The sequence below is a fragment of the Enhydra lutris genome, unplaced genomic scaffold (genome assembly GCF_002288905.1).
Source record: "Enhydra lutris kenyoni isolate GAN:26980312 unplaced genomic scaffold, ASM228890v2 scaffoldscaffold72, whole genome shotgun sequence".
Classification (NCBI taxonomy): domain Eukaryota; kingdom Metazoa; phylum Chordata; class Mammalia; order Carnivora; family Mustelidae; genus Enhydra; species Enhydra lutris.
Window position 1 is genome coordinate 6,744,479 of NW_019154156.1, and position 21,855 is coordinate 6,766,333.

General features: G+C 40.2%; 1 protein-coding gene across 1 annotated transcript in view; it reads right to left on the reverse strand.

Annotated features, from left to right (window-relative positions):
* LOC111159965 (ovochymase 1) overlaps positions 1-16,166 on the reverse strand; it is a 60,644-nt gene extending 44,478 nt beyond the window's left edge. Inside the window, 9 exon segments of the mRNA XM_022522680.1 lie at positions 675-808; positions 6,359-6,446; positions 8,586-8,775; positions 10,254-10,405; positions 10,865-10,960; positions 13,486-13,657; positions 14,416-14,520; positions 14,794-14,912; positions 16,073-16,166. Of these exon segments, the coding sequence (XP_022378388.1) occupies positions 675-808; positions 6,359-6,446; positions 8,586-8,775; positions 10,254-10,405; positions 10,865-10,960; positions 13,486-13,657; positions 14,416-14,520; positions 14,794-14,912; positions 16,073-16,166 (1,150 nt within the window).
* Between the last annotated feature and the right edge of the window lie 5,689 nt (positions 16,167-21,855).

Consider the following 21,855-nt stretch of genomic DNA (forward strand, 5'->3'; position numbering starts at 1 on the left):
ATAATCCTTAGCACAATACCTAATCTATAACACCCTGTCAGTTTGTGAAGAGATATTTGTCCTTACCACTGGCCTTTGCTGGAGATCAAGTTCTATTATTGGCTCTAGAGACTCTGTATCAAGATGCTTAACATCTTTCAATTAAAGTTATTAATTATGCTTACAGTTTATAAGATGTATCCCATAAATGACCTGAAATGATCTACTGTCATGAGAGAAAAGAACATTATAAAACAATGTGAAGTTCAGTGTGTATGTTAATACACATAAATTAATACACACTACCTCAAAATGTTAACAGCACTTATCTCTAGGTGGCAGGATTATTAATGGTTTACATTTTCTTCCATTCACTCATCTCTCTACCAAATTTGGCAAACATGATCCCACTTTTGTGATGAAAAACAAAAAAGTAGATATTGCCTTGAAAGGAAGTTTTGGAATGTTGTGAGATCGATGTTATTGAACTTGAGAAGGGAATAGAGAAAGCTCAGCCAGTATGTGGGTCATCAGTTCCTCTCCTACCACACACACACACACACACACACTCCTTCCAGAAAGGGACAGTATGGAAGATGTCCTAGGGGCAGAAAACTAACTTCAGGTCCCTCTGCCCATCTTTGGTTGCTTAAATACTCTAACATGACAAGTAAAAATAAATGTAACATACGTACTAATAAGCACTCCATTGCTCGATTGTAAAGATATATAGTCATGGTCACATCCAATTTGATTTTGTATGTCTAAGCTTGTAAATTTTACCAGGATAATTTTATTTTCTGGTACGGTTATTCTCCACACACATAAGCTAGATAGGGAAGGCAGAGAAAGTGTAATAAACGGCACAGTCGAGTGGGACAACTAAGATCTAGTATTTGGGCTTTAGCTCATAACTTACCAATAACAAAATTTTAAAGGCTATTAGAAGATAAAAGGCAAAGGAAATCCTTATGTGAGAATAATTTGATTATGCTCAAATTGCTGGCATTTATCCAACAAATAGAGGGGTTAATTAGAAATCACCAGAAACCACCCTTTAACTTTCATTCAGTTAAATACTAGAATTTTCACCTATACATTGAGGAACCCAAGATTCATCTCTTTGTTCTAAGTTAGTAGTCTAATTGAAAATTCATAATTTTCACCCAGAAGTTGAATTATGCATCATGAATTATGGATTGACCAAGCAGCATATGTTAAGTCTAACCAGTCACATCCTCCAAGGTCAGCCTGGGTCACGGTCTCTGTGGTTGCCATGTCATCTCTCTAACTCCCGGTAAGGTCAGCTGTGACCTTTTACTAACATCTTTAGAAACATGTCTAAACATTCTGAAAGTAGTCTTAAATGATTTAACACATAATCCTCTATTCTCCTTCATGAATTCACATTATTAAAAAAAAGAAAGCCCAGCAGACCATAAATCCTTGGTGTCTTCCATGCCTCACATTCATCTGAGTGCAAAGCGATCATACCTGGAATTGAACACATCAGAACAAACTTCTAAAACCTGACATTCTTTTTCAACCACTTCAGACCTGTTAACAGTCTCACTCCCCTCTAAGTAATAATGTTCAGGATATCAGCAATTATCCAACTTTTTAACGCCCAGTTTCTAAAGATCAAATGCAATAATTCTTACTAAATATCTCCTCCCTAACCAGAAACTCCCTGCTTGCTTTTTCTAGTTCATCATTTTGAACATCAGTGTAAAAAAGAGGCTGCCTAAAATATTATTTTTAAAAAAATCACTCTTTAGCACTTCAATTTAGAAAGCAATAAGCGGTCTAGAATATTATAAAGCTCAATTTTTCTTTGATACTTTAATTGAGAAAGCAGTCCACATCTATCATCATTCTTGAGATTCATTATACCCCTGTGAAGTGGGCAGGGAGAAAGTACTCCCCCTCCTCAAAATAAGAAAACTGTCATGATCTTAAAAGACTCATCACACCTCACATGTAATAGGAAATACAGTTTGGGCTTTATGGCTTTAAAGGCAAGTACTTTCTCCCATTCCAAACCTCTACCTCAAAGATAGAAAACAGATTTCAAATCACCTGATTTATTGTTAGTGACTGTTGTGTTAAAAAGGATTCTGAGATCTAGTCAAGCTAAGTGAGAGAGGGGGACCAACAGTAAGCATTGATTTACCTATTCAAATATTTATTGAGCATTATTATATACCAGGCACTGTTCTAGGCTCTAAGATATGCAATGTCTCCCATGGGCCTGGAAGGAGGGAGACCACCTGAGTGTTGTGTATCTGCCATGTCTGAGAATTTAGCTACCACCTAACAGAATAAATATAGGCTTGGAGAAACTATAACTCCTTGCTCCTTCTTTGCATTATCTGTTTCTAACTTACCATTAATTAACTCCATCTGGAATTAAACCTTCTACCATTCTCCAGGCTGCTTTGCATAATGCAGGAATCACTAAGTATGCAAAATGATTCCCTATCTTATTACATTCTAAAGCACATTCCCCCCCACACTTGAACATTCTAAAATCAGAAGGATCTTACAGTGGAGTCTTACAGTTCTGTTAGTTCTGATGGAAATGGTTCTTCCAGAAAGAAATTATCTTTGATCAGTCACTCTGAAGCACTGTCAACTTCATGCTACTGAATTTTTCTGCTTGAGGTGTTTCAGACTATACTGGTGGTGGACATTATAGACAACAGACCTGCATAAGTATTAGTTTGTGATTCGAACTCTCAGAGAAGATTTTTACTGCTCCCTACATCCAGTGTCAAGGTTTGAGGCATGTAACTTTCCACATGGGCAGGACTATGCCTTGTTTAGTCTTACACTGAAGGTATAGTCTTTGGTGTCCTGTCTTTATATGGAAATCTCCTAATCTTGGGTATTTTTTATTTCTTTATTGATACGTAAAATAGCAATGAATTTTACAACCAGTTTGTTTTAGATGTGCTGAAATACAGCATAAATTCATGCTAATACTGAGTTGTGAAATTACTGAAATTCTTATTCATCTCTTGTTGAAACTTGATTTGAGTCCTTACATGCTATTACAAATCTTAACTATTTAATCTCACCTATATCCTCTAAACTTGAAGCAACTAAAACCTTATAACATCCAAGAAGGCATTTAGTGTACATTTATTTAACTTTCCTATAGGTAACCTGAAATTTTTTTTGTTGCTTTCCCAGGAGAGTAATTATTCACCTTTTTTTCAAAGTTAAACCTTCCTTATTTGTTGTGTTCTCACGAAACTTCCTTCACGTATTTATACATTTCTCTTGACTCCTCTCCCTTACTCTCTCTTCTGCTCGTACGTGCAGTTAATTCTAACCCATTCTTCCCCAGAACAAAACAAAACAACAAAACAAAACCAAACCCTGCTTCTCTTGAAACCTGTCCTACTACTCAAAAGCCACAGTTACATCTTCCTCTTTCCCTTCACTGTTAACTGTCTTTTTCATCAAAAACAATGGCAGCTCCATCTCTCCAACAGGTCAAAAACCCTCATGTTAATCACAAGGCTCTCTCTCTTACAACCCATATTTTCAACTCACTATCAAATCCTGTGGACCCACCACTTTTCACCACCTCTACTGTTACAAACCTGGTCCCAAGCCACCACACTTCCTTGGACTATTGCAGTAACTAGTCTTTCAGCTCTTAGCCTTTCCCATCTAATGTTTATTTTCAATAAAGCAGCCAAAGATCCTTTTTAAATGTGTCAGGTCATGTTCCTCATCTGCTCAACATCCTCCAATGGCCATACATCTTACAGGGAAATCCTATGTCCTTCGTATGTCCTGTAAGTTTGATCATGCCAACCATGGCCACTTCCCCCCTCTCACTTAGCTCTAGCACTCTGATCCAACTCTTCCCCAAATATACTAAAAGTTTTCCTTCCTCGCACATGCCGTTCCTTCTGCAAAGAATGTTCCTTCCCAAGATGACCTGTATGACTCCCTCCCTCACCTTATTCAAGTCTTTGTTCAAATATCATCTTTCTAGTGAGGTTTTCCCTGACCACCTTCTCTAATATTACACTACCATCCCTCTTTCTTTCTGTGTTTTTCTGCATAGCACTTACCACTTCTTACTATTATTTAATTTTGGTTACTATAGTTACTTACTATTACTTAATTAATGACTTGTACTACCCCCATTCTCCACTTTCCAACCTGCCCCGCAAAGGAAGTATTTGTGTTTCATTCACTGCTATATTTCTAGCACCTGAAACAGTGCCTGACACATCATAAAGCTTTGATAAAAATGCTTAGACTACTTGGTGAAGGAAAGATACCAAGTCTTCAACAATCGCTTAGCCAATTATGAATATAGCTCTTAATCCTATAAATCTACTGAATTAGCCGCTAAATTTTGAATGGCCATATCCAATGGCATTTTATCTGACCTCATTTTTTAAAAGATTTTATTTATGTATTTGACAGAGAGAGAACACGAGCAGGGGGAGCAGCAGAGGGAGAGCAAGAAGTAGGCTCCCCGCTGAGCAGGGAACCCCACGTGGGACTCAATTCCAGGATCTCGGGATCATGACCTGAGCCAAAGGCAGATGCTTAACCGACTGAGCCACCCAGGTGCCCCTATCTGACCTCACTTTGACTTCTGCAATAGCTAACACTAATAACAAACTCCTTTTGCTTTGAAAGTCTTTCTTGCAGAAATCTCTTCAATACTTCATTGTCTAAGCTGAACTGCAGGTTCTCTGTGTTTGAGGGTAAACTGGCTGCCATCTGCAATCTCTTAACCTAATGTATCAGTACTTTCTAGAACTTCACCCACAGCCATCCATGCTCTTTTCAAATATCTACTTATAAATGAAACTCATTACTCCTGAAGAAGGCCATTAAGTCTCGGAGATCTCTCAAGTTGGAAATTACTGTATTTAGCTTGAAATCTGCTTCCTCCTAACATCTGTAGTGGTTCCTCGGATTAAGTTCCTTCCTCATCTCAAGTCTTCTTTGGATCAAAATCACCAAGATATTGTTTCAAATTCCTTTCCATCTTGGCCATTGTCCTTCAGACAATTTCCAGCTTATCAATGCCCCTCTCTAAAGATTGTACCTGAAGACCCCTCCCAACTCTCCCTACCTAGGCTCTAATAAAAGAAGACTCTCACTCTTATTCTAGATGCTATTTTTCTAAAAGTTTAAGAAAAGATGGCAAAGGCTTTATTGGTATTATATTATTAGTAGGTTGATGCACAGAAAGTCAACTTACACTTTTAAGACATTTAAATATGGGCCTCAATTAAGCCATATCATTTCCTCTGTATACTTATAACAAGTATTTGCAGTCCAGTCTTTATACATTTATTTATAAATTATAATCATGCCACCATTTTAGCTCCCATTGCCTGTGGCAAAAAGTCCAAACTTCTTCTCATGGAATTTAAGGTGCTCTATAATTAAGTCCTAACCAGCCTTTTTATCTTCATTGTCCACTGCCACACTAGTTCTTATTTATGCTGGGACTGCTATCCAGCTGCCTGTGATACACATTGTCCAAACAACTGTAATTTTCTCCATCTCCCTGATATTACTCACACATAACTCCTTCTGCCTGGCATGATCTGTTGAAATCTAGATACCAGAGCTACAAAAGACTTCATGAGCTACAAAACTGTAACTACCCTTCAATGACTAGTTTCAATTCTACCCCTTCACTAACACATTCCTACCACCCTCCCAACCATAGTATAAACACACACACCAGACAAACCACTGCAATGGGACTTAGCCTCTCCATTCTCCATAACAGCACCTGACACATGGGTAGTATGCATTATAAAGCTTATCTGATCGTGTTTTATAGTATAGTTCTTCCTATCCAGCTCTTCCTTCTTTCCAGATTATAAACTCACAGATCTGTGATCTACCTTTGCACACCTTTCAATGTTCATACAAGATTTGAAGTTAATTCACAACACTTGAGGAAATGAAGTACTTGCAAAACTTATTTCTAAAGCTTAACGATTTCTTCAGCCAGAGAGGGAACAGATTATGTAGAAAAAGTTTAAAGACACTGAAGCTTATAGATCATGAGCTATTTTCCATCTTCTAGGCAACACTTAACATTACCATTATTACAGCAATAAGTAGGAATGTTGTATATTTGAATACATCAATTCAGGTAAGCTCCAGTCTTAATACTACTCGTGTTGATGGTTCATATTAGTGGATATCAGAAATATCCATCAGCAAATACTTCCCAACTAGAAAATATCAGATGAAATATATAGACTTTTATGTTAATCAGGTTGAGAAATTGAGATACTAGGTACAAATGCCAAAACATACCCATTAAAGACCTGATTTGGGGGGAAACCCAAGACTCATTCCTACCTTGGACACATACCAATTACGAGAAAAGCTTCTCTCTTTGGAATGGGGGTAACGAATCTTGCCATTTTCTCCAAATAACACGGTTCCTTGAGATCTACAAGCTTTCAAAGTGTAGAAAAAAGTTGATCACTTACCTCAGCTATGAACAGAATTTCAAGACATATGGTACACAGTCAGATTGAAGCTGTGTAATTTATATAATTTATATTTATGGGAACACATGTTTTTAGATGTTATGACCTCAGACTTCACTGAGAAAATTTCTCTAAGTTCTTCAGATTTAACATATCTTTATCCAGTTTTCAAAATCATGAGTCATATTGAGGCTTCAAATTCATTGTATATGGAACTAATATGGTTTTTTCCTCCATCTCTCACTAGGATATTCTGGGTTATAATAAAATACCTATGTAGAAAAATACTAAAGTAAAAGTACACAAATTTTAGCAATGATGTGGCAAGCTTCTATCATGCACTCAGAAATTTCAGCTTCCAGGGTCACATTCTAATTACTGGAAGCTAGAAAAAATAAGCAACTATGGGATGAGAAGCTTAGAAAGAAGATGTCAAGGAAGTGTTATTTAAATAAATCGTCACATTCTGCTATTCATTTTATTGTGGAATTAACTGTTACTGGCTGATTTCATTGCCCTTTTAAAATATTGTTATCATTAACCTTTGTTCAGGGCTTGTTAATCTTTTTAACCTTCTCTTCCATGTGATGAAAACTGAACAGAATTGCTACCAGGAGGGAATTTCCCTGTGCAGTTATGACAACGAACAGAGCACTTTCACTCTGATGCCCAAATGAGAGCCAGTGGTGAGCCTGCTCTAGTGGTGTTCAGCTGGACCAGTCACAGTGGTGCTTCTCGAATCATCGGCAAGGTAGCTGATTGTGGACGACAGTGAGGGAGCGCTGGTGGGATAGAGAGAACATTAGGTTCTGACACTCTGGGTTCTGGCCTTGTAAAAAGCTGGTTCTCATACTCAGCGGCTTGTTCTTGTTAATCATGTGTCCTCACGTCTCTATTCTACGGAGGCTGCCCCTGGGCATTCCTTGCATGGGTGTCGCCACTTTGTATGGCACACCTTCTGGTCCCCCGGGACTGAGCTCCTCAGAGCTCTCCTCGATGCTCAGGCGTTACCTTTGTCACATTGGTCAATTTACTCCTTTGTCTTCCCAAATAGCAGGGAAGTTCCTTGAGGACAGGTTTGGCATCTCTTGACCCACATTTGTTTTTCTAATCTAGATTTTAGTGTTGCAAAACAAAAACAACTCTCCAAAGCCTCCCTTATTTTCGCCACTGTTGTCAAGTAAAATTAACAAAGGTGAATGGGAGAAAAGGGAAAGGAGTCATTTATTTTTAGTGTCCTAAACTAGACACAAATGTAGTGATCCGAAGGGGCACGTGCACGTGTATAGCAGCAATGTCCACAATAGCCAAACTAAGGAAAGAGCCTAGATGTCCATCAACAGATGAATGGACAAAGAAGATGTGAGAGATATATATATATACATACACACACACACACACACACACACACACAATGGATTATGCTGCCATCAAAAAAACCAAACTCTTGCCATTTGCAACAACTTGGATGGAACTAGAGGGTATTATGCTGAGGGAAATAAGTCTATCAGAGAAAGAATTATTATATGATCTCACTGATATGAGGAATTTGAGAAACAAGACAGAGGATCATAGGGGAAGAGAGTAAAAATGAAACAATATGAAACCAGAGAGAGATACAAACCATAAGAGACTCTTAATCTCAGAAAACAAACTCAGGGTTGCTGAAAGGGGGATGGTGGTGGGAGGAATGGAGTGGTTGGGTTATGGACATTGGGAAGGGTATGTCCTATGGTGAGAAAAAAAAATTTAAAAAGATAAACTAATTTAGAGAAAAAGATATGTCAGCTGGATAAATGAAGAAAGAACCCTTCCTCGATGGTTATTTTTTAAATGTTATGAATACAAAAAAACCCAAAAAACTACATGAACATAAACTTGAAGATCCAGGTTATGTCCAAGTTGAGTTTAAGTTAAATTGAAAGTTATCAGTTCTCATGAATTTAGAGATTTAAATTCATATATATTGGATTAGGAATTGAAAATCAGACATATTTGTGCTTTTAGAACCTAGTTCTATTGTACCTGCAACATACCAGAGTAACTACCCTTGATATAAGCATTTGATTTAGAATGGAAGGATGAATTCACAGAAATTACACCTACCTGTGAATATGTTCTGAGTGACAAAATCCATCAACTCAAACACCTTGGAGAAAATGCCCAGCGATGCCCTTTTATGGTTTTTTCTTAAAGAAGTCCAATCTCTAGTCCAACCAGCTCTCCAAGAACTTATCCCAATAAGGACTCAGATTCCACTGTCTCTTCTACAAACAAATGGACCTCCAGAGTCTCCCTTTCATAGCACAAAAAAAGAAAAAACTTGAAAATATTCACAAGTTAAAAATATTTTAGTAGGCCCACAAACAATAGCACTCATCTCAAAGAGAAAAGTAGTAGAGACATAGATACCCACTGGTTACTGTCCATCAATGTTTTTTTTTGGTCCACCTTTCTGTCTCTTCACCACTAGTTTCAAGGTACAGTCTTTTTGCCCAGATGTAACTTCTTTCCAATCAGTGTCTGCAATCTTGTCAAGCTACCATTTAACTTCTCTCTTGCTCCTACTTGTTTTGGGAACAACCATGTACATTCCAAACCACTGGAAGGAGCAGGGGGAGTTTACAGAACAGTTTTTCACTCTAGTTTGTCACCTGGAATTGCTGGGAAAGACTGGGTCATATCCAAGCCTATAGCACCAGTGAATAGAATCCCCAAGTTCATGCAACAGCTGAAGGCTTTGAGAACAGAACAGAAGCCTAACTTTGTCCCAGGGGCTACTTGTAAAGGACTGCTGGCTCTTGGACTAGAGGATAAAGAACCCATGATTTTAGGATCCTTTAATAATCCTTCAGAATCATGTGTTGCTCTGAGAACACGTGTCAATTCTGTATCCATTAAACCCTCTTCAAAAGGCACAGGATCGTTTGAGGGCTTAATCCAAAAAAAAGACGGTCTCCCAGGGAAGCAGATAGGATAGAGCACCATTAAACTACTTGGGTTCCAATTCAGAAAGTGGCATAATTCTAAATTGCTGTCTCCTCCCTTCCAAACTCTTCCTGGTCCCTGTCCTATTATAGCCTCCCACCTGCAAACCCTCTTCCCCAGAACAAAAGTCAAAATTTTTCCAAAAGATAATTTTAGGGAGCTTCCCATAGCAGTTCCAAGCCGCTTGCTCCTCCAGTTTTGTTTTGTTTCGTTTTTATGTCTTTCCAAGTAAATTGTCATCTCCATCTAAAACTTAAAATGCCTTTCACCAATTAGTCTCCCTTTCCCTTCTCTGTCTTGTGAAGATCAGTCTTCTTGGTAAGTTGGTATGTCAGCCTTGGGAGGTCATTCATATGTTTTATCCAACCATTACAATAGTTACGCCATCTATGGTCAAATTTTGTGCAAGCATCGCATTCTGCCTTAAAGGCTTAAAAAAAATCACAATGTTTATCAAAAGGTGGAATAAAAAATAATTCACAGATAGACCTAATTTTGCCAAAGTGCTCTTGTTTCCTTCCATTAGGTTGGAAATGTTGAAACCAACTCCCCTGCATTCCTTCCCTCCCTTTCTCCAAAAAGAAGCATGGGGATAAGAATGGGCACGGAACAGGAAAGAATGCTCTCAGGCCAGGTCAAGTAAACTTTTTCAGTAGAAACATGGTAGAAAGACGAACAAAAAAAGAATTCTGAAGCAGTAATTCTGCAAAAGCAACTCATGGGGAAAGGCAGAATCCACTATTACCTATATGATACTGAATAACCAGGCTGACTGATATATTTTACCTGGCAGGCATCCTTTTTCCCATCTGGACACCTGGCACACATCATTGTCCTTCCCAGAAGAGGAAAGTTCATATGCTTGAGCACACTATTACACATTCTGTCATCCATGAGGGGAAGTTCTACTTCTCATAGGACGTTTGAATATTCTGATGCTGTGGAGACAGTCTGATAAGTTAGACAACCATTGTTCTCACTGAAGTTTCCCCAAGAGGGAAACTTTTTCGTATTTTGTGAAATACTTTACCGTAAAAAAAAAAAAAAAAAAAGAAAAAAAAAGAAAAAAAAAATCACAACATTAAAGACAAGTAAGTTTAACCATTGTTACTATTTTCTGATTATCCTTTTACTGTATTCTTCTTCATTTGTCATAATTACTGCTAGTTTTCTTTTTCTGACACACTTAACCAAAATGGCAGCAGGAGGAGTTTTGTGTAGAGCCTTAAGCGTAGTCATTTTTATGGAAGACAACCAGAAATTCTCACTGGATCATAACTTGGGGAAAACAAAAGCAAAACAGAATGAATGGATTACTCATGGCCAATAAAACTCCTGCTTCTCATGGACAAAGAAACTTGGAAGAACTACTATTGTTTCCTTTTGATGCCCCTTACTCTCTGAGATCTTGCACCATCCACTGGTCATGCAAAGAATCCCTGCTTCAGATTTCTCATCTCTATGGGGAGGACAGATTGGCTGAACAGCAGTTCCTGGAAAAACAACAATAACAGAAAATTATAAGGCTCATAGATAGACAAGTCTTGAATATATTTGGAAAAGGGATATCCAGTTAATTTCATAGCTTCTATACTCTCTCCCTAAATGTAATATTGACATATATATATATATTTTTAAAGATTTTATTTATTTATTTGACAGAGCAATAGAGAGCACGAGTAGGCAGAGCGGCAGACAGAGTGAGAGGGAGAAGCAGGCTTTCCACTGAGCAGGGAGCCCAATGAGGGACTCCATCCTAGGACGCTGGGATCATGACCTGAGCTGAAGGCAGAGGCTTAACTGACTGAGTCATCCAGGCGCCCCTGACATATATATTAAAAAAAAAAAAAAAAACAACTCTTTCATATTTATAGAAATTTAGAAAAAATGCAGAAAAAGTAAAACAAGGAAGACCATAATCCAGTGTTATATGTACCACCATGATCTTCCAAAACTATTAACATTTTAGGGTAGACCCTTGTTCTTAAAAGATAGTTTTCCCTCAGAGTAACTGAGTCCTACTTCGTGGTAAGCCCTCTTCTAGACCTCAGTGAATGAGCAGAAAGATAAATCCCTTACACAAAAGAGTGTATGTTGGGGAAGCAGGCATGCAAACAATAAATAAAATAACTTATTTGGTGGTTAGGTACTATCACTCTGGAAAAATCAGGGTAGGGTAAAGAAGTTCTGAAATCTAGAGATTAGGGGGGATGGCCTGGGAAATGTTATTTGAAATTAATAGTCATGGCAAGTTTCATTGAGCAGATGACATTTGAGTAAAGCCTTGAAAAGCCAAGGGAAGGAACCATGTAGTTATCTGAGCAGAAAGCACTTGAAGAAGAAGAAAGAGAATGGAAAGTCCCACAGTGGGGTCATGTCATATATGCTTGAGGAACAGTTGGCCAGAATGGCCAGAACACATTAAGCAAAAAAAAGTTTAGTGGAAAACACACACACAAACACACACTCACACACATACACAACAGATCAGATGTAGAGCCAGGAAGGCAGAGATGTCAACTGGTAAAGACATTGATTTCCACCTGAGTAGAATGAAGAATCACTGAAGGGTTTTGAACAGAGTGACGTAACTCATATTTCAAAAAGGATCTGTCTGATTGTTGGGTTAGTAATAAACATTAGGCATGCAAAAGAGGAAATTAAAGACAATTTAAGAGACTACTAAAATTAAGCCAGGCAAGAAAGGACGGTAGCCTGGAATAGGTTGCTAAGAGTAGAGAGGGTGAGTCAGGAGCAACAGGACTTTTCTAGGAGAAAGAAGAATCAATGTGAGAGAAAGAGGAATCAAGACCCAGTGCAAAGTGTTTAGTTTGAACACCAGGAAAGATAGAATTTTCATTAATCAAAATGGAAGGCTATGGGTAAAGGAGATTTAGGATGTAGGCGATAATCAAGATGCTGTTTTAACGATATTAAGTTTGAGATGCTATTAGCCATCCAGGTGGATGACCAGTAGGCAGTTAGCTATACAACTACTAGTAATCCCAGCAGCATGTGTAATCTAAAGGAATCTGGACTAGACAGACAATATTTGGGATAGTCTTCACACAGATGGTGTTTAAAGCCTTGATCCTGGATGAGGACACTAAAGGAGTGAGGACAGATAGAGAAAAGCACGCCAATAATAAGAGGTCACAGAGAAGAGGAAGTGTCATCACAGAAAACCAGTAAAGGGTGAAAAAAGAGGTAGAAGGCAAACCAAGGGACTCCTGGAACTCAAATGAAGAAAATGTTTCCAGGATGGTATGAGCAACTCTGTCAAAACTCCTTCAAGTAAGCTGAGGGTTGAGAATTTACCTTTGAATTTAACAACATGGAGGTCAGTGACTAAGACAAGAGCAAACTGGGGGGAGTAAGGGGCGTGAGAGTCTGACTGACTCGGATGTCTAACAGATAGCTCAAACTTAATACATGTAATTATGAGAACTGAGGAGAGGAAATTAACCTCCCTACCATAAACAGAACTTCATAGCTTTTCTATAAAGGGGAACAGAAAAATGGGGCAATAGTTTCTTTTGGTCACAGGTAATAGGAATTCTAGCATTAAACTTGAATGAAGGCTTGCTTATGATTACGGAGCCAAAGATCAAACAAGTAAGTTTCCTTATTCCCTCACTTTATGTGACATATTTCCCCCTTTTTTCCCCCCAACCTTTCAAGCATTACCTGCCGGGAAGTCAGGAGTTACATGGGAGATTCCAACCAGACTCAGTGGGTAAGCCTCTGCCTTCAGCTCAGGTCATGATCTCAGGGTCCTGGGATCAAGCCCCGCTTCAGGCTCTCTGCTCTGCAGGGAGTCTGCTTCCCTCTCTCTCTGCCTGCCTCTCTGCCTACTTGTGATCTCTCTCTGCCAAATAAATAAATAAAATAAAAAGGAATAAAACTTAGCTATTCTAATATTAGTAGATCTATGCACAGAAATTAAAGTTAACTGGTACAGGATTAATAAAACACCATTTTCTCCTACACTTTTTCATGTGCTAACTCCCCTACATACCAAACTCAACTTTGTGTTCTAGGTAGAGCAGTGCAATATCAGAACTCATATGTCCATGTCTGTGGTACTCAGGATGGATAATAATTTTTGAGACAGGACTCTTCTGTTCGTGTACACCCTTCTGGGAGAGGCTGTGTTGCCCAGCAGTCACAGTCAGACTCTTTATTTGCTTCTTAAAACCGAAGAAAAATGTTTCAATAAATATAGCTGTTTCCCCGGGAACGACTGCCTTGGTTTCACATAATTTAAAAGTGATTAGTGTACCTTTAAGCATTTCTAAGTCTTAAAAGGAGATGCACCTTTATTAATGATTACTACCATCGTAATTGCCTATAAATTATAGGGATCTGCGAAAAGTCGTGATTTTCCATCAGAGTGTTTGCGTTCTGTGAACCCTTTCCGCCACCATCAAACGTCTTTCTGCATAAAGTATTTAAGAATGGCCTCTTTTTCTTTTATACTTGTGTACATATGCTCTATCATTTTAAAAAAGATATAAAAATTGTTCCTAGAACTCTCATTATTATTAGTACTCTCAACCTAGCTAAGTATCAGTTATTTCCACAATATTTTTTCCCTCCTAATGACTCAGTTTATTAAAATTTTGGAACATCCATTAAACATTTGATGTCAATACTTCATTAGAACGAGTAATCATCAACTCCACCTCACTACCTACTTTACAAATTATTGAGGCTAATCTGGGATCTTTGGGGACTCTGATTAGTAGAGTAAGAGGTACAGGAAATCTTAAGATAATCCTGATACAAGTTTCTGGGGATCAGGAAGGTCCATGAGTGGCTGGACCAGGTGGAAAAATTCAGAAAGGGACTGAGGTTGAACTTCCCATAGTATTTAGAGCTTCAAATCTTCCAGTCGTATAGCTAGCAATCGAGGTTTGGTAAGAGGATAACGATCATGGAAATCCACAGCTTACTCATTGAGGCCAACCAGGCAGTGTGCTGTGGTAACAACCAGATCCTCCTGGATCAAGCTTCCTCCATAGAAGTGATGCTCACCTGATTTTAGGGAGACCTGCCCAAGAAGAAACGCACGAACATAACTCATATAGGTCTCCCATAGGTATCATCTCCCTTAGAAACACTTGAAATAAACTCTCCTTATATAACCTTAAGTTACCGATATAATTGGTTAGGAAGAAATTTCCTACAAAGTAAACTTTCTGACAGAGAGGTTGAGCAGGGTCAAGAGAAAAATTACGTTTTAACAGCCTGGAGTTGTGATATTTGAAACAAGAAAAAAACATAAGATTTCTCATTAAGAAATCAATGCTTTGGTTATACTGACCCACCACGGATGTCCGCCGACTGTTGAATTTCTCCAACCAGTAACTCTAGGGAAGAACCCAGTTTCCAAGACAGTTTCTGTACTTTTCATATCAACTGCACGGATCCCACACTTCTGTCCTGTGTGGCAGAGAGAGCGTGTGTGCGTGTGTACACACATCCAGAGCAGTTCATGGAAGGATTCACTTGATCAAGATTCCACCTTCAGATTCTCCTGGCCTGGCACGAATGTTCTGATCTCACTCAGCAGCAGGCTACCCCCTTCTTGTCTCAAGACACTCCTGAGACCATCCCACAATTACCCCTTGTTGACTGGAACTGGCTTCAGGACGCGCCCCTGCCCCCCCCGCGACAGTCGCAGCTGCCCTAGGAAGACGTGGGGGGCGGGAGGAGCCAGTCGCCCCACCCCCCCCATCCATTCCCGGGGTACTCCGGGGCGGGCGGGGGAGGGGAGCGTTATAGAATTTAGGGTGTATTAAAGATACTGGAGAACAACATATGCTACACCAGAAAAGAGATATATATTTGACCTTAAATTACTTCTAATTGGCTATTCTTCCGTGGAGAAGGCTCCTTAGCCCAAGTGCCTAAAACCTTGAACTCCAGGATTTAAAGAATCTCCAGAAGAAACTGTTGTGCCCCAGTTTTCGCGTCTGAGAGACCACCAAGGAGCCAAGCACCGATGCAATCACATGAGGGTTTATTTGACAAGCTTAAGCGTGGGCCCAAGTATACCCAACACAGCAGAGTAGGGACTTGGACCCTGAGCCAGATTACAGAGTTTTAAAAGCAGAGTAGGGGTGGACTCAGCGGTGGGTGAGGACAAAGGGGGTGTTCAGAAGGGCTATCAGGGTAAAGAAGACTGTCAGGATATTGGAGGCCTGGTTACTATCAAGCCAAGGCCTTTTTTCCCTTTAATGAGGCACTAGCATGAAGACAATTGGGAGTTTCCTGGTGGAATGTCACATTCTTGCTATCAAGCGTCCTTGTTCGTGAGATTTGGGTTTAGAAGAAATTTAACTTTATTTACTTTTCCTTCTACCTCAGCCTCCTTCAGTTTTGTTTATGGAGGGGAGGGTGACATTAGGTCTTAAGGAACTGAGTTATTTGTCTCTGGAAATTGGGCTAGACTCGAGGTGGGTACAGCCTTGTTTTTCTTGGCCTCCGCAAAACCCTGGCGCAGCCCGTGTTTGAGAATTTCCCCGCCTGGACCAGCCCCTCACCCTTCCTTCCAGGCTGAGGGCGTAAAGAGGCCTCCCTCGCCAGTACTCAGCCCCCGCCTGCAGGCTTGACGCGGGGATCCGAGCTCACCCAGGCTTTGCGGCAGGCCCGGGGTGAGCAAGAGCGCAGACCCAGCCCCAGGGCCGTCCGCATGGTCCCCAGCGCGGGGACTACACCGCTTCCTCCGCTGCAGACTCCGCGTGGGGACAGGGAGCCCCGAAGCGCAGACCCTCCCTCCCGGAAGTGCCCGCCGCGCTCTTCACTCCTGAGCGGGCGCCGAGGGGCCGCACCTGCCCCGCGCGGCTGGGCTCACAGCTGCGGCTGCCCTCCAGCACCCCTACCCTCCCAATCCTCCTGGTCGTTCCCCGGCCGCAGCCGCCCCTCGTCCCACCAAGCCGCGCCTCCACAGGTGTGCAGGGGGATCCGCCGGTGATCCCGGGAGCAAGGGCATCAGTGGCCTGGAACGCTCAGCCCAGGGGAATTCTGTCTCAGCCCCGGGAGGGTGGCCTGAGCCAGAGTGAGGAAGCTGGTCACCCATCCAAGACACAGGCAGGCCCCTTTTTGAAAAGAGGAAGACTCATGGAAGCTTATTGAGGAATTAATAGGACTGCCCCACCTTGTAAGAAGCTTGTTGAAGCCCTTGGCGTTCAAGAATATGCAGAGTGGCTGTGAAAGATCAGGTTTACAGCTGCCATCCCCTTCCTGGGTGGCTGTGTTACTAGCTTCAGTAGAATGGGCCAAAGCGGTAGGATCCATCATGTAAGATTATTAAAATTCATTGGTAAGATTGATATGTCAGCATATTTTTTCTAGAAGCATTATTTTGTCGTAAGATAACTTGAGGTTGGGAGAGGAAGAAAGCCAGAATTTATAATGGGTTTGTGTTGTATCAAAAAATTAGGGCAAAGCTCAGTGGACATTCTATATATAATAAAGGTAGACACCAATCTCCCAGACGCAGTTGTCTTACTTTTGTGTAAGATAGAAATAAAAGCTCCTTAACTAAGGTGGGAAGCATACAAATTAGGGAGACAGGCAGGCGGTGGACAGATGGACAGGAGAGCAGAAGACAGTCAAGGTGGAGGGAATGCAGGTACAGAAACAAGCAGGTGAGAATCAGCTGGGGGCAATGGCCCTAAAACTGCAGAAGGGAACAGGAGAGAGATCAAGGGGCCCCTTCCAGTGAAAAGCTTGAAGAATCCAATTGGCACTGAAACCAGAAACAGTCTCAAATCTTATATGAACATGAAAGGTGTTTCTCTGATTTTTATGTCCCATCTAACGTCAAGAAGCTCTAGAGGGTCACTGTCCAATTATAGTGATCAGTGATCCTATATAGTCAGTCAGTCAGCTATATAGTCACTAGCCCTACATGGTTATTTAAATTAGTATTAACTACAGTAAAAGCATTAGTTCCTCAGACACACCAGCTCCATTTCAAGGGCTCAATAGCCACCAGTGCCTAGTGGAGAGCGTACAGAGGACACTGCCATCATCACAAATAGTTCTATTGGACTGAACTGTTCTTGAGAATAGCAAGCACGGCTTTATTTAAGTAAGGACATCTTGCAAAAGTTTAAGTAGAGGACTCCTCTAGCTAGGGTGTCTAGGGGACACTGGGAGGGGTCTTGGTAAGGTAAGCAGCCTTTCTGTACCTCCAGGCTTGAGCATTGCAAAGGGAATCCCCAGCTATGGTGGCTGGCTGACCGGGGGCACTCACCACCCCACCTTTAAATTTTGTTTTCACTCCGGTGATCTTACCAGGAATACCATAACCTTCCCTTGCCCCAGGGCAAACTACTCTCCAATAAAAGCTCAGATCCTCCAGATAGGCCCAAATACCTACTTCTTCTTCTATACAAACAATGTTTTGTGTAAACAAATTTTTCCATCCCTGCTAAACTACTGGTCTGAACTCTAGAACCCTCTCCGAAGTCCCACAAGGCCCAAGATTCAGCACTAAGGGGATTCTTGGTGACCTTGGAAACCAAAGTTTCATTTACTTATTTGTTGCAAGGACTGAACACTATGAAGCAGAGGGAATGTGAAAGGTGGAGGTAGAAAGAACGGTGAAGACAGTTCACTCAAATAGCTCAGCTGAGAAGGAACAAAGAGATGTGGTAGCAGTTAGAGATGAAAAGAAATACCAGAAGGGCTTACATTTTTCTTTCCCAAATGATTTTGATGGTGATTACCTGTATCCATGTTTTAAAATAGAATAGAATTCACATGAGCTGGTAGAAGGAAGAAGTTAAAGATGAAAAAGGGAGGTGAAGGGATGGAATGAAACTTCACAAGAGGCAAAATCCAGAGCCTAGGTCCCTTTTCCACTGTAGTAACAGGGGAGGGAAGAATTGGGTACAGGGAAGTTTGTAGTTTGTAGAGTGCAGTGTATTGAGAGAATATGTTTTCTACCTTTTACTTACACTCTGCAGAGAGGTTGAAGGCATCTACTCAGCAAGATGAGAAGAAGAGATCAGGAGCACGTAAGGACTGAAACAGTCACTGCAGGTATGGGAAAGAGAGCAGACAAGAAACACACAAAACTGCGATGCAATGAATGAATATGAGAAGGAAGAAAATTTCTTTCTTTTAAAGCAGACACTTTTAAAGCTGACACATGTCAGCTAGTGACATGGGTTTCAATGGATACTAATTGCTGAGCACTTGAAAGATTGAAACAGACATAATTATTTTCATTATATTTTATATAAAATACACATTCACATAAATTTCATTTTGGAAAGACCTAAGCAGAGCATACATAATCAGACTTAAATGGGAGAAATACTTTACGGGAAATATATTTCTAGCTGGCACAAGTAACAAAATGTACATTTATATATAACTGATCAAAGTAGGAAATAAGAAACATGAACAAAGAACACAATGCAAGTCATTTTCTCCCTGATAAAAGGAGGGATCCGCGTGAGTCACCAAGTCAGATGCTTACCACATTATAAAAGCAAGCCATGGCTTCTACAGATTATTTTAATTCCTTTGAAGGAAATCTTTAAAAATATTTCCCCGACACATAACAAAATGACCAACTTTTATGTGTATAGACTGCAAAATTAGAGTATCTCCGTCATATGAAAGCACTTGGACAGTGCACTCACTTATGGTTGTGTGTGTGTTTTGTGGCGGTGATTATCTTAATTTCTCAAATGGAGGGCAACACTAATCAGTTATCTCTTGAGAGGTAAAGGACTTTCAGTCTGGTTTCAGGAGACACACAGAGCTTGCTAGTTTCACAGAACTAACCAGTCACTCCCTGGGTGACAGACATGGCTGAGAGGCTTGGTGACCTGCCCAGGGTGGGGCGGCTCCTCTGTAGCCGAACAGGCCTACCACCCAGATTTCTTGATTCTGGGACCGGGGCACCCCTCCTTTGAACCAGCAAGGCAACCCCAAAAGGATGTTATGCACACTGGAAACTTCCAAACATGACATAAATATATACCATTTGCACCACCGAGAACGGGAAGAAACTCTTGGGTTTCTGGACATAGATTAATCTTTCCATCTTGGGGTAAATGGTGATCTAATAATGACTAATGTGATGGATGCTGATTTTATGAGCTACATGCCCTAAAAGGTTTTAGCTGAAAGGATCTTTGGTGACAAAAATAACACATTTTTATATGAGCCATTTGATAGGCATGAAAATTATCAATTTTGTTGTCTTATTTTGAGGATATTAAAGAACTCCTTTGATTATAGATACTTTTTCTCTTGAAGTTAATGGCTACCACAACCAAAAAGAAAGAAGGAAGTTCTATTTTTTGAAGAACTGTTCAACATATTTTTCTTTTACAACAAAACATCAAGAATAATCATAAAAAGTTATGTTATATATTTGGCATTGTAAGCTTTTATCTTACTCAATTGCAGCCTAAATGCAAGATTTGACAGGTATTTCTTCTTTTAAAATACCAAAAGGTGTCAGATAGTTACCTTTTGCTATTATTGGGAGGTACCAACATGCAATTTAATCAAAGTAAATGTGATCTGGAAACTAGCTGAAAAATTAAAAACAAACCAACTACCCATAACTACATTTGCTCTGATTGTCATTACGAATACCCTACAGATTTATTAATCTAAGATGCACATCCTTCACACATCAGATCAAACGTTTTATTTTCCCCTCAAAAACAGATTCTAATGAGTACAAGAAGAAATAATTAACAAAAGGTGACGTGTGTAATCAAAACAGAGACATAAGTCTAGGCATACACTCTATGCCATGAACACCGCCAATGAGTTTTACATACTGGGTGCCTTGTCTGGTGTATACACATGGTGTATACACATTCTTCTCCATCTGAGAGTGAAGAATTCTGAAAATGTGAGGTCAAATTACAGTCCAATTGCCACCAGTGCAAACTGCCCCCACCCACCCTACCTGTCAATCTTGAAACAATAGTCTCAACCAATCAACTGTGCCATGGGTTATTTTTTAGAATTCTTTGGCTCATTTTAGTCTAGATTTAAAAGTAAAGATGGAGAAACATGGTAAAAGTCATAAAAGTTCTATTAAAGTTGTTAGCCTACTTCTCTAGTCTCGCTGCATTTTAGCATCTGGACTAGGCAGCCAGCATCTCAGAGACTGCCCAAGGGCCCCAGGTGATCCTGCAGTCCCACCTGGCCTGAGAGGCCCTGTGTGTGAAGGAACAGTTCTTAACTATCAGCTGAATGCGGTTCTTCGATCTGAGGGGCCTGGAATGTTTAGTAGAGACAATAAGAAACTACACATTCATTTTTATTCCCCTTCAAATTATAGTTTCTGTGGGTCGGCTGGTAAAGAATAGTTTGGATTTTCTCATTTAGTCTTGTTGAGAAGTACGGTACAATCACTACAAACCCCTCCATCAAGTGAGGTATGACCTGTGACGAGTGTCAGTCTTATGCTAGGGGCTGTGACGTACTATAGGAGGTTGTCATTAAAGTGCTGGCTTTCATCTTTGTTTTGTGATGAACTTCAAAACAAACAGACCCAAAAGAATATATACATCTCAGGATTCCCTAAAATAAAATTTCTTTTCCTCCAAGGTATTTGAATCTTTGGTTTACTTAACGTTACATCGCTAAACTGTGTTTTATGAATACTGTTAACAGCTGGAAAACATCTGGATCACTTAAAAAATCCTGAAGAATTCTTAAGGTTGAAATAAACTTGTAAAGCCATTCTCATGGCTCCTATATCAAAGGACTGCCACTTAATGGGAATCTTAAAGGCCAGGAGGACTGGTTCTAGGTAGGACAGGACAGGTTAGATTGGCAGTACACGGGGGATATATGTACACAAGGGACTCAAAATGTAGCTCAGAAAAAAAAGCGAGTGTTGCTCAGAGGAACACAGTCACAAATGAAACTCTGATCACCGGATCAAGTGTTCAGCCAGACTAAAGCATCTCCTGTCTTGTCCTTGGCCAACTTCCCTCCCACCGAGGACACCTTACATATTTAAGGATCCAGTGCAAGATGGAATTGCAGGACCCCTCTTTCAAAATTATTAAGAATTTCAAGCAGGGCCTTCAACCAAGCACAGGGGCCTTCTGAGAGCAGGACCCCCAGGGACCACATGAACCTCAGGCCCATGAAGCCAGCTCTGCCATTCCATCTCAGAAAGGGGACAGCAACTCTCCTGCCAAGCACACTTTTAGTAGGGGACTCTGGATGTATGTCCACAACTAGCCAGGGCACTCTGATTTTATTGATAGGAATGAATTCCACATAGTATTTCATGTTACAAGAACCAAATAAAAATAGTTATAAAATACACTTAATATCTTTGAAAAATAACATGTTATTTATTTTCTTTTAGGCACCATTTAAC